Below are 13158 nucleotides of genomic sequence, written 5' to 3'. Positions count from 1 at the left end.
TATTTTCTTTGACTGTTGATTTAATGTTTTCTATGGTATCCTCAGCACCTGAGATTCTTTATTCTATCTCTTGTATTCTTTCTTGTTGATGCTTTCATCTATGACTCCTGATTTCTTTCCAACGTTTTCAATCTCCAGAGTTGTCTCCCTTTGTGAGTTCCTTATTGTTTCTACTTCCACTTTTAGGTCATGGATGGTGTTGCTCCATTCCTTCACTTTTTTGTTTGTGTTTTCTTGTAATTCTTTAAGGTATTTTTGTGTTTCTTCTTTAAGTGCTTCTAACTTTTGACCCATGTTTTTCTGTATTTCTTTAAGGGAGTTATTTGTGTACTTCTTTAAGTCCTCTATAAGCATCAGGAGATGTGATTTTAAATCCCATTCATGCTTTTCCAGTGTGTTGAGATATCCAGGACTTGCTGTTGTGGGAGAACTGGATTAGGATGGTGCCATGTTGCCTTGCTTTCTGTTGGTAATGTTCTTGTTTTTGCTTTTTGCCATCTGGTTATCTCTGGTGTTAGCTGATCTTGTTGTCTCTGACTGTGCCTTATCTGTCCTGCAAGCCTGTGTATCTGTACTCCTAGGAGACCCCATTATTTCTATGTACACAGGTATGTAGGTACTCGTGGGAGACAAGCTCTCTTGTGGTGGTACTTGCATATGTAGCTCTGTGGCTCAAGATCAACTCCAAGCTCTCAGGCCTCTCCACAGTCTTGTGAGGTAATCTATCTCCCTTTACTACCAGGATATGGCACACTGTAGGAGAGTCAGAAACCTGAAGGCCTGAGGATTCCATATAGGTTCCTCTGAGCAGTGGGGGTAGTCAGATCTATGCTCTCAGGTCTCTCCTCACTCCTGCAGAAGTGGCAGAAGGAATGGAAGAGGGGTTTTGGTGGCTAGTCTGCCTGGCCCCCAGCAACAGCTCTGGGACTCCACATGTGGGAAGGGTGGAGTCCAACACCAACTGCTCTGAGTGCAACAGGTTCTCTAGGATGGATCAGGAGTAGTTGTCTTCACTGGAGCATACAAGCTAAGAGTCTGTACTAAAGAAATGTCCTTAACCACTGGGTTTTATCTCCAGTCCTGAAATGAGATTTAAATGGATATCATCTGCAGTTTGCTAATAAACTCAATGAAATGCAAATAATATTCCTGAAAAAAGTTAGAAAGTTGGTAAACTCAGCCTAGAATTGATATATAATCAAGGGACAGCATAACTAGGGAAAATGGAACTTTAGAAAAATTCCATGTTATCTTCTGAGTTTATTCTTCTCTATTGTATGAAATTAGATTATTCAAGATTGTGGTATACTCCAGCCTCCAAGAGGCATAGTGCATGTATTTTCTCTGTCACAGGAGTGTCACTAGGATTCAATGAAGAGGGACTATGTCTCTGCTCAGCTCACAGTCCTGACATATGAACATCTGAATGATTAGTAGTCTAACATTCCCTGAGATAAGAAAGCCTAAGACAACCTGAATGGCATGAGGCAAGAGCAGACAGTATTCCAGGATGGGGAACCAGGGACTAGAAGAAACCTTCCTATGACCAAGGCCATGGGCATGAATGAGCCTGAGACAGACAGCACTTTAAAGGGGCTGCTCAGGTGGACAAGGTGGAGAATGAGTCCGAAGTAACTGTCAGACAAGTACCATGAGGCCCAGTCTGTGAGCTACCCTGATAAAATGACCAGTCTGAGACCAAACTGCATGAGCAGAGCAGATCACACTTAAGACCACATCTGATATGACCCCAGACCCTAACAGAGACCTGTGATATCTCAGAAATACATGAGTGTGAGACTCATGGGGAAGCAGATGGTGCAGCCAAGTCTCTCACTTCTGCTTCCATGGGGTTTATGTTATGACTTGTATCACTGTGGGAGGATAATCATAATATTGTTGACAGTGATAGATTGATTCATCTTCAGACTCCAGGCTGCTGATGGTGAGAGAATAATCTGACCCAGACCCACTGCCACTGAACCTTGACGGGACGCCATCTTCCGGAATGGTTGCACCATAGATCAGGAGTTTAGGAGATTTCCCTGGTTTCTGCTGGTACCAGCTTAAAGCACTGCTAATGTCCTGACTTGCCCTGCAAGTGATGCTGACTCTGTCTCCCAGAGAAGCAGATATAGATGGAGACTGGGTCATCTGGATGTCACATCTGGCTCCTAGAAGTGGAGACATAATAAATATCTTCATAGGTAAGCATGATAAGAGAGGACATTCCCCATATGCCAGTCAACACTAATCACCTTGTAACAGTGAAATTTCAATTTTAGTTCATTTTACCTGGAAACAAGAGCAACAAGAACCCAAGAAACTGAGCAGGGTCCCTCATGTCCATGCTGAGTCCTGACTGCAATGACTATGGCACTGTATATGTGTGACTGGTTTATGAAGAAGTCCCCAAGGCTGTGAAGTGGGGCCATGCAAATCATTAGGAACCAGATACTGTTCCAAGTACAACTGCTAAGCTTACTCATCTTAGCACTTAGCACAAGCCCAGTTTCCCCGGGTGCCTGAGGTCAAATCCTTTGTATGTCTCCAGAGATAGAATTTCTTTTCAAAGGTTTAAACTAATAAATGACATTTGCAATGTAGGTAGTCTCAATTTTAAATAATATTTTTTTCAAAAATATAGTGGGTAATATAGATAAATATTCTGCCGTCAGTGAATATACAACATGGAAGAAACTATCAGATCTTTAACTCACTCAAATTATTCTGATTGGTTAAAAAAATAGTATATCTTCCCCAAGTGAACTATTTGTAGTAGACATTTCTTAAAATTAAAAGGACAATTTATCATAACCATTATCACTAAATGAAAACATGAGATTTTACAGTTTTAGCTTTATTAACAACAGAGCAAAGACAGGAAATACACAGTAGGTGCTCATATAACACCTTCACCTCAAGAACCTGTGTCACTTCAAGTCCTGACTCCTTGTGAAGATGGAAGTATTTCTTATATACAAACTAAATGGGTACAACTTTTACTCAGTTTGGGATCCTCCTTATTTTGCTTTTTTCTACCATTTGCTACTATTTCCCAATATAAGGATTAACTAGTGATCATAGGATTGAGTACTATAACAGAAAATACTGCTATTTTCACAGTTTGTTCTTGAGCAGTACCTGGATGATTGATCCTGATTCAGGCAACAGCCTTGCTGTCTACCTGTAGGTCCCAGTCTCCAAACAAGCTAAAATGCAGAAAATATTTGTGAATCTGATAACACAAATATTGAACACCACAGATCAAATATGTATGTCTTTATTATGACCATCCAACTTTATTGATCATCAGAAGTATAATCAATTCTGTCTTCAATACTTAGTCGAGAAGCCAGGAAATCTTTGGGATCTTTCAAAAATTAACTATGCAAGGTCCCACAATGTTGCAGCATGAGTATGAGCATGCTGATTATCTAAGGCTCTGGACATGAGTGACAGGTGAGAACAAACACCTAGTTGTAGAGCAGCTTCTTCAGTATACAGAGCACCATCCCCATCAGGAGTACCATGCAGCAGCTTTGAGATGGATTGACCTTAATGCTGCCTCTTCCCTATGCTCTTTTTCTGCTGAAATCGAACATGTGGGACTGTGTCTCCTTGATTCTTGAGGCTTGGAAGACATTTCTGAGTTCTCACATGATAGCCCCAGTATCTGGCAAAGATTCACTCAGGACAATTTTAGAGAATGTCAATAGGAGGATGACAGTTCCTATCAACTTAAACAAGTGAATCATGAGGCTGCAAGGCATCTGGGATCTGAAATCTTACCACACCTCCCTTAATGATATTTGCAAATGAGAAAAGAATTCCAAAAACATTCAATTTTCCTTTTTTAAATAGCCCTTACATTGAATTAAATAATAAATGGTTTTGTTTTGGATTATATATTCCTGTGAAAGTGTGAGTTCATGGTATAATAGTGAGCATTGCTACCTCCTTAATACATTCAACAACTTCTTAAGAGACTCTAACTCACATATATTAAGTAAATACCTGTACACATTGAGATTGGTGTGTCTCCCTACTCTATTGATTAATAAATCACCATCTAATTTTTTTTCAGACTTCAAAAAGGTCATGGTTTTTTTTTTCAGGCTGCAGTAGACTTTTATTTTCTATATTCTTTGTTTATACTTCAAATGACTTTCCCTTTCCCAGTTCCCCTCTTCCCATAAGCCTCATAAGCCCTCTTCCCTCCACCCGTTCTCCAATCAACCTCTTCCCACTCCTGGTAAACCCATACAGTGCTGCATCAAGCCATTCCACGACCAGGTCCCTCTCCTTCCATCTTCTTAGAAATGATTTGATATGTGAATTGTATCTTGGTAATTGAGAGCTTCTGGACTAATATCCACTTATCAGTGACTGCAATCCATGTGTGTTCTTTTGTGAATGAGTTACCTCACTTAGGATGATATTTTCCAGTTCCAAACTTTTCCCTAAGAATTTCATGAATTCATTGTTTTTAATTGCTGAGTAGTATTCTATTGTGTAAATAAACCACGTTTTCTGAATCCACTCCTCAACTGAGGGACATCTGGGTTCTTTCTAGCTTCTGGCTATTATACATATGGCTGCTATGAACATAGTGAAGCATGTGTCCTTATTGCATGCTGGGAAATCCTCTGGGTATATGCCCAGGAGTGGTATAGCAGGGTCCTCTGGAAGTGTCATGTCCAGTTTTCTGAGGAACTGCCAGACTGATTTCCAGAATGGTTGTACCAGCTTGCAATCCCACCAGCAGTGGAGGAGTATTCCTCTTTCTCCACATCCGTGCCAACACCTGCTGTCTCCTGAGTTTTTAATCTTTGCCATTCTGACTGGTGTAAGGGGAAATCTCAGGGCTGTTTTGATTTGCATTTCCCTAATGACTAATGATGTTGAACATTTCTTAAGGTGCTTCTCAGCCATTCAAAGTTCTTCAGGTGAAAATTCTTTGTTTAGCTCTGTACCCCATTTTTAATAGGGTTATTTGTCTCTCTGAAGTTTAAGACCCAGAAATGAACCCACACACCCACAGTCATTTGATCTTTGACAAAGGAGCTAAAACCATCCAGTGGGAAAAAAAAAGATTCAACAAATATTGCTGGTTCAACTGGAGATCAGCATACAGAAAAAATGCAAATTGATCCATTCTTCTCCACTTGTACTAAGCTCAACTCCAAGTGGATCAAGGACCTCCACATAAAACCAGACACACTAATAGAAAAGAAACCAGGGAAGACCCTTGAGGACATGGACACAAGGGAAATATTCCTGAACAGAACACCAATAACTTATGCTCTAAGATAAAGAATTGACAAATGGGACCTCATAAAATTACAAAGTTTCTGTAAAGCAAAGGACACTGTCAATTGGACAAAATGGCAGCCAACATATTGGGAAAAGATCTTCACCAACTCTACATCCAACAGAGGGCTAATACCCAATATATACAAAGAACTCAAGAAGTTAGACCAAAAGGTCTTGTTTTAAGGAAAGGATACAAACTAACACTTCTAGATTAATGGACTACATTTAACATTCCTAGAATTATCCAAGTCTTGGTTCTAGAACTTTTAAATTGATATTGACATGTCAAAAGGACTTGTCAGGTGTAGTTAAGTTATGAGTTTGAAATGACATATACATTCTGAAATATATGTGTGTGATCAATATAATCATATGTGTTTTTCTAATAGGGAGAGAGATTGTTGAGCTATAGACTGATTGTTACAATGGAAAAAAGAACTGTGGGAGGTAGTGCCCATTGTTCATGCTAAGGTGCTAACATCTTAGAAGAATAAATATCAGCATTAGACTCTGATACCTGGAGTCTAGAGGTTGTGCACAGACCTGCTGATCATTGAAGTTAATTCAGAAGGCAGCTAATATTCATAACTCTAAGAAAATTATATTTGTAATCAGTTGTGAAGCTATTGGCATTTAGCTCAGAAAACCAATTGAAAACCCTGCCTTTGATTTTTCTAAGCCTGTGGCTCTGGTCAAGCATTAATTTAATAACTTTATTTGTAAAAGGTAACTATGAATAGGATGATCTTATGAGTCAACTATTCCTCTCGTCATGCCTCATCATTCAGAGCACACTTGCAACCTATTTATTCTGATGGTATTCATGTCTTACTAAATATGTAGGAAATAACAAGTAGTCCCTGAATCATACTACAAGATCTAATAATGCCTAAATGTCTGACATCTTCCTTTAGAAAAATTGAAATGAGTTTTTAACTTTAAAATATTTAAATCTGGTGAGCCAAAAACTCCACTAGAGAACTTCTACAGCTGATAAACAACTTCAGCAAAGTGGCAGGTTATAAAATCAACTCAAGAAAATCAGTAACCTTCCTATACTCAAAGGATAAGCAGACTGAGAAAGAAATTAGGGAAATGACACTCTTCACAATAGCCACAAACAATATAAAGTACCTTGGTGTGACTCTGACCAAACAGTGAAAGATCTGTATGAAAAGAACTTCAAATCTCTGAAGAAGGAAATGGAAGAAGACCTCAGAAAATGGAAAAATCTTCCATGCTCGTGAATTGGCAGGATTAATATAGTTAAAATGGCCATCTTGCCAAAAGCAATATACAGATTCAAGCAATGCCCATCAAAATCCCAACTCAATTCTTCATAGAGTTAGAAAGAGCAATTCTCAAATTCATCTGGAATAACAAAAAACCCAGGATAGCTAAAACTATTCTCAAAAACAAAAGAAATTCTGGGGAAATCAGTATCCCAGACCTCAAGCAATACTACAGAGCAATAGTGTTAAAAACTGCATGGTATTGGTACAATGACAGGCAGGAGGAGCAATGGAAAAGAACTGAAGATCCAGAAATGAACCCACACACCTATGTCCACTTGATGTTCGACAAAGTAGCTGAAAACATCCAGTGTGAAAAAGATAGCCTTTTCAACAAATGGTGCTGGTTCAATTGGAGATCAGCATGAAGAAGAATGCTAATTGATCCATCCTTATCTCCTTGTACTAAACTCAACTCCAAGTGGATCAAGGACCTCCACGTAAAGCCAGACACACTGAAACTAATAGAAAAGAAACTGGGGAAGACCATTGAGGACATCAGTACAGGGGGAAAGTTCCTGAACTGAACACCAATAGCTTATGCTCTAAGATCAAGAATTGACAAATGGGATCTCATAAAATTACAAAGTTTCTGTAAGACAAAGGACGCTGTCAAAAGGACAAAACAACAAGCAACAAAATGGGAAAGCATCTTCACTAACCCTACATCTGACAGAGGGCTAATATCCAATATATACAAAGAACTCAAAAAGGTAGACCCCAGAAAACCAAGTAACCCTATTAAAAATGGGGTATAGAGCTAAACAAAGAATTTTCACCTGAAGAACTTCAGATGGCTGAGAAGCATCTTAAAAAATGTTCACCATCATTAGGCATTAGGGAAATGCAAATCAAAACAACCCTGAGATTTCACTTCACACCAGTCAGAATGACTAAGATTAAAATCTCAGTAGACAGCAGGTGTTGGTGAAGATGTGGAGAAAAAGGAATACTCCTCCACTGCTGGTGGGGTTGCAAGTTGGTATAACCACTATGGAAATCATTCTGGTGATTCCTCTGAAAATCGGGCACGTCAATTCTGGAGGACCTTGCTATACCACTCCTGGGCATATACCCAGAGGATTCCCCAGCATGTAATAAGGATACATACTCCACTATGTTCATAGCAGCCTTATTTATAATAGCCAGAAGCTGGAAAGAACTCAGATGTCCCTCAACAGAGGAATGGATACAAATAAATGGAATATATATACCCAATGGAGTACTATTCAGCCATTAGAAACAATGAATTCATGAAATTCTTAGACAAATGGATGGAGCTATAGAACATACTGAGGTAACCCAGTCTCAAAAGAAGAATCATAGTATGCACTCACAGATAAGTGGATATTAGCCTAGAAACTTGGAATACCCAAGACATAATCCGCATATCAAATGATGTCCAAGAAGAATGGAGGAGTGGCCCCTGGTTCTGGAAAGGCTCAGTGCAGCAGTGTAGAGCAATACCAGAACAGGGAAGTGGGAAGGGTGGATGGGGGCACAGGGGGAGGGAAGAGGGCTTAGGGGACCTTCGGGGAGTGGGGAGTCAGGAAAGGGAAATCATTTGAAATGTAAAAAATATAGTGAATAAAAAAAAGAAAAAATATTTAAATCTGTTTTTTTACACACATAATCTACAATAATGTAAAAGTGTGATCTCTTTTTATTATTCTCACAAGTCTGAATCCTAAATATCTCTATTAGCACTTCCACTTTCAGCTGGTGTTTCCAAATTTACATAATCTATTGGAAATCACTGAACTAGAACATAACTTTCTGGGAGAAGAGGCCATGTTTTAACATTGTAGGAAAGTAGAATGTCAGTGTAACTAGTAATAATTTCACTTGCACAGAGTATTTTCAGTTTGCTATAGATTCGTATTTGTATATGCTACATTTAGGATTTGAAAATGAAAATGAGAATTAGTTACTGAAAATGACAAAATATTGGTGAGCATTTAGAAAAAAATTATTTATTAAATAAAATTAAAAAGCTTTATTTTTTAATACTTCGATTTAAATAACAAGTTATATATGAAGACAAGAAAGCAGGGAATTCCAAAGGAAATAAAATGCACATGTAAACACACTGATGAATTCACATATAGGTACACACCTATATGAATGTATATACTTGTAATGTACACAATTATATGTATTTCTATATGAAGAAATACATACATTGAAAAGTAAAGCACATTTGGGAATTATAAGTACTAAACTTCAGGTCAAACAAAAATGCTACACAGAAAAAAGTAACTCTCTGTAGAAAAATTAAAGGAAAACACATAAAAAAAAACCCAAACTCTATATGAAATTATATGTTCATAATAATTTGATAGAGTATAATTAATTCAATTAAATGTTTCAAGAGAGTGTATGTGTAGAAAGAATAAGTTAAAATAAATGTAAGTGCTTATTTACTGTAGCAAAAATGACAATACTTAAAATCCAGAACTTAATCAAATAATAGCATGTAAGTGAAAATGTGCTAACAGATCCAGCCAGGATACAAATGATGACAAATTGAGTTTGTGTGGTTTGCTGAGCTAATCCCAGCTATATAAGAGGAAATATTAATTGTTTTGACCTCAAATAATTGAGTCTAAAATAGAATCTATCTGGTAAATATGATGATGGATTCAGAAGATAAAAAGAAAAATAAAATTCAAAATCAATAAAATCACACCATTAACAACATAAACAGTCTAATTTGAACATGGAAAAATATAGGCATAGATAATTCCCTGAATAAGATATAAAAAAGAAACAGACTTTTTTAAGTTAAAAACCATCATATGTTTGGTATAGAAAGTCTTTTTAAATCTATATATGGAATGACAGAAATGAAAATATAGTATTGCCGGGCTGCCAGTGGGGAGAAGTCAGTGTGCTCTGGTGAATCCAGTGGGCCCCTGCAGGAGCCTCCAGGTGTCTGCTTTGGGATCTGAGGCCTCTGGAGGGAGCCCTCAGATCTCTTCACTTCCGGATACAGATCAGCCTGGGCAGCAACACCACATCTCCAGGTCCTGCAAGAGGACAGAGGGGCTTCTGGGCGGCCAGTGGGGAGAAGTCAGTGTGCTCTGGTGAATCCAGTGGGCCCCTGCAGGAGCCTCCAGGTGTCTGCTTTGGGATCTGAACAGCCTTGTCCACAGCACTCGGTCTCCAAGAAGTGCCAGAGACCTGGTGTGCACCCAGAGGCAGTCTGGGAGAGCGCACAGCTTGCTCTAGAGGCATGGAGCTTAGGTTCCAGCCCTGAGGCCTCTGGCAAGAGCCCTCAGATCTCTCCGCTTCCTGATACAGATCAGCCTGGGCAACAGCACCCTGTCTCCAGGCAGTGCAGGAGGTAGGCAGTGCAGGAGGTAAGCTGTGCACCAGAGGCCACCTGGGAAGGGGCAGCTTGCACTGGTGAGTCCAGCATCGACAAGACCAACTAACACCTGTGAGAACTAGATGGCAAAAAGCGAATGCAGGAACATTACTAACAGAAATCAAGGCAATATGGCAACGTCTGAACCCAATTCTCCTTTACCAGCATGTCCTGGATACCCCATCACACCAGTAAAACAAGATTTGGATTTAAAATCACTGGTCATGATGCTGGTACAGGAACACATGAAGGACATACTTAAAGAAATTCAGGAGAAAATGGATCAAAAGTTAGAAGCCCTTGCAAGGGAAATACAAAAATCATTGAAAGAAATCCAGGAGAATACAAAAGCCCATAAGGAGGAAACACAAAAAACACTTAAAGAAATACAGGAGAACTTTGGTCAACAGGCTGAGGTCACAAAAGAGGAAACACAAAAATCTCTTAAAGAATTACAGGAAAGCACAAACAAGCAAGTGAAGGAGCTAAGCAAAACCATCCAGGATCTAAAATCAGAAGTAGAAACAACTAAGAAAACTCAAAGGGAGACAACTTTGGAGATAGAAAACCTTGGGAAGAAATCAGGGGACAGAGATGCAAATATCAACAACAGAATACAACAGATAGAAGAAAGAATCTCAGATGCTGAAGATACCATAGAAACCATGGACTCAACAGTTAAAGAAAATGCAAAATGCAAAAAGCTTGTAACCCAAAATATCCAGGAAATCCAGGACACAATGAGAAGACCAAACCTAAGGATTATAGGCATAGATGAGAGTGAAGATTTACAACTTAAAGGGCCAGCAAACATTTTCAATAAAATTATAGAAGAAAACTTCCCTGACCTAAAGAGAGAGATGCCCATGAATATACAAGAAGCCTACAGAACTCCAAACAGACTGGAACAGAACAGAAATACTTACCTTCACATAATAATCAAACACCAAATGTACTAAACAAAGAAAGAATATTAAAGGCAGTAAGAGAAAAAGGCCAAGTAACATATAAAGGAAGACCTATCAGAATCACAGCAGACTTTTCACCTGAAACTATGAAGGCTAGAAGATCCTGGGCAGATCTCATGCAGACTCTAAGAGAACACAAATGCCAGCCAAAACTACTATATCCAGCAAAACTCTCAATCACCATAGATGGAGAAACTAACATATTCCATGACAAAACCAAGTTTACCCAATATCTATCCACAAACCCAGCTCTACAAAGGATAATAGGAGGAAAACACCAATACAAGGAGGGAAACTTCACCCTGGAAAAAGCAAGATAGTAACCTTTCATCAAACCCAAAAGAAGTTAACCAATCAAATTTAAAAAATAATGTCAAAAATGATAGGAAGTAACAATCACTATTCCTTAATATGTCTTAACATCAATGGACTCAATGCCCCAATAAAAAGACATCGACTAACTGACTGAATACGAAAACAGGACCCTACATTTTACTGCTTACAGGAAACACACCTCAGGGTCAAAGACAAACACTACCTTAGAATAAAAGGCTGGAAGACAATTTTACAAGCAAATGGTCTCAGGAAACAAGCTGGAGTAGCCATTTTAATATCAGATAAAATTGACTTTCAACCCAAAGTCATCAAAAGAGACCCTGAGGGACATTTCTTGCTGGTCAAAGGAAAATACAACAAGAAGAACTCTCAATCTTGAACATCTATGCTCCAAATGCAAGGGCACCCTCTTTCTTAAAAGAAACTTTATTAAAGCTCAAAGCACACATTGCACCTAACATAATAATTGTGGGTGACTTCAACACTGCACTTTCCTCAATGGACCGACCAGGAAAACAGAAACTAAATAGGGACACAATGAAACAAATTGAAGCTTTGAACCAATTAGATTTAACAGATATATATAAAACATACTATCCTAAAGCAAAAGAATATACCTTTTTCTCAGCACCTCATGGTACCTTCTCCAAAATCGACCATATAATTGGTCACAAGACAGACCTCAACAAATATAAGAAGATCGAACTAATCCCATGCCTCCTATCAGATCACTATGGAGTAAAAGTGGTCTTCAATAGCAACAAAAACAACAGAAAACCCACATACACATGGAAACTGAACAATATTCTACTCAATGATACCTTGGTCAAGGAAGAAATAAAGAAAGAAATTAAAGACTTTTTAGAACACAATGAAAATGAAGACACAACATACCCAAATCTATAGGACACAATGAAAGCAGTGCTAAGAGGAAAACTCATAGCCCTGAGTGCCTCCAAAAAGAAAATTGACAGAGCATACACTAACAGCTTAATGACAAACCTGAAAGTCCTGGAACAAAAAGAAGCTATTTCACCAAGGAGGAGTAGAAGGCAGGAAATCATCAAACTCAGGGCCGAAATCAATCAAGTAGAAACAAAGAGAACCATACAAAGAATCAACAAAACCAGGAGCTGGTTCTTTGAGAAAATCAACAAGATAGATAAACCCTTAGCCAGACTAACCAAAGAGCACAGAGACAGTATCCAGATTAACAAACTTAGAAATGAAAAGGGAGATATAACAACAGAAACTGAGGAAATTCAAAAATCATTAGATCCTACTACAAAAGCCTATACTCAACACAACTGGAGAATCTGGAGGAAATGGACAGTTTCCTAGACAGATATCTGACACCAAAACTAAATCAGGATCAAATAGATCAACTAAATAGTCCCATAACACCAGAAGAAACAAAAAGGGTCATAGAAAGTCTCCCAACCAAAAAAAAAAACACGGGACCAGATGGCTTCAGTGCAGAGTTCTATCAGACCTTCATAGAAGACCTAACACCAATACTTTTCAAACTATTCCACAAAATAGAAACAGAAGGAACTCTACCCAACTCCTTCTATGAAGCCACAATTATGCTGATACCAAAACCACACAAAGATCCAAAAAAGAAAGAGAACTTCAGGACAATTTCTCTTATGAATATTGATGGAAAAATACTTAATAAAATTTTTGCCAACCGAATCCAACAACACATCAAAACGATCATCCACCATGATCAATTAGGCTTCATCCCAGGGATGAGGGATGGTTCAATATAAGGAAAATCCATCAATGCAATCCACTACATAAACAAACTCAAAGAAAAAACCATATGATCATCTCATTAGATGCAGAAAAAGCATTTGACAAAATCCAGCATCCT

The 13158-nt window shown here is 38.4% G+C and overlaps 1 non-coding gene and 1 gene segment (V, D, J or C); one reads left to right on the top strand and one right to left on the bottom strand.

The window, feature by feature from the left end:
* The first annotated feature begins 1316 nt into the window (after positions 1-1316).
* LOC127679590 (small nucleolar RNA SNORA17) lies at positions 1317-1446 on the top strand. Its single transcript, XR_007976870.1, has one exon. It is a non-coding gene; the product is annotated as a small nucleolar RNA SNORA17 (small nucleolar RNA).
* Positions 1447-1854: 408 nt separating this feature from the next.
* LOC127677951 (immunoglobulin kappa variable 1D-13-like) lies at positions 1855-2400 on the bottom strand. The segment is given in 2 exon segments: positions 1855-2174; positions 2296-2400. Coding segments are annotated over 2 exon segments (375 nt in total).
* Between the last annotated feature and the right edge of the window lie 10758 nt (positions 2401-13158).

This window comes from Apodemus sylvaticus, chromosome 2 (genome assembly GCF_947179515.1).
Source record: "Apodemus sylvaticus chromosome 2, mApoSyl1.1, whole genome shotgun sequence".
Classification (NCBI taxonomy): Eukaryota; Metazoa; Chordata; class Mammalia; order Rodentia; family Muridae; genus Apodemus; species Apodemus sylvaticus.
The sequence above is the reverse complement of the archived record's forward strand: the minus strand, read 5'-3'. Positions and strand labels throughout refer to the sequence as shown.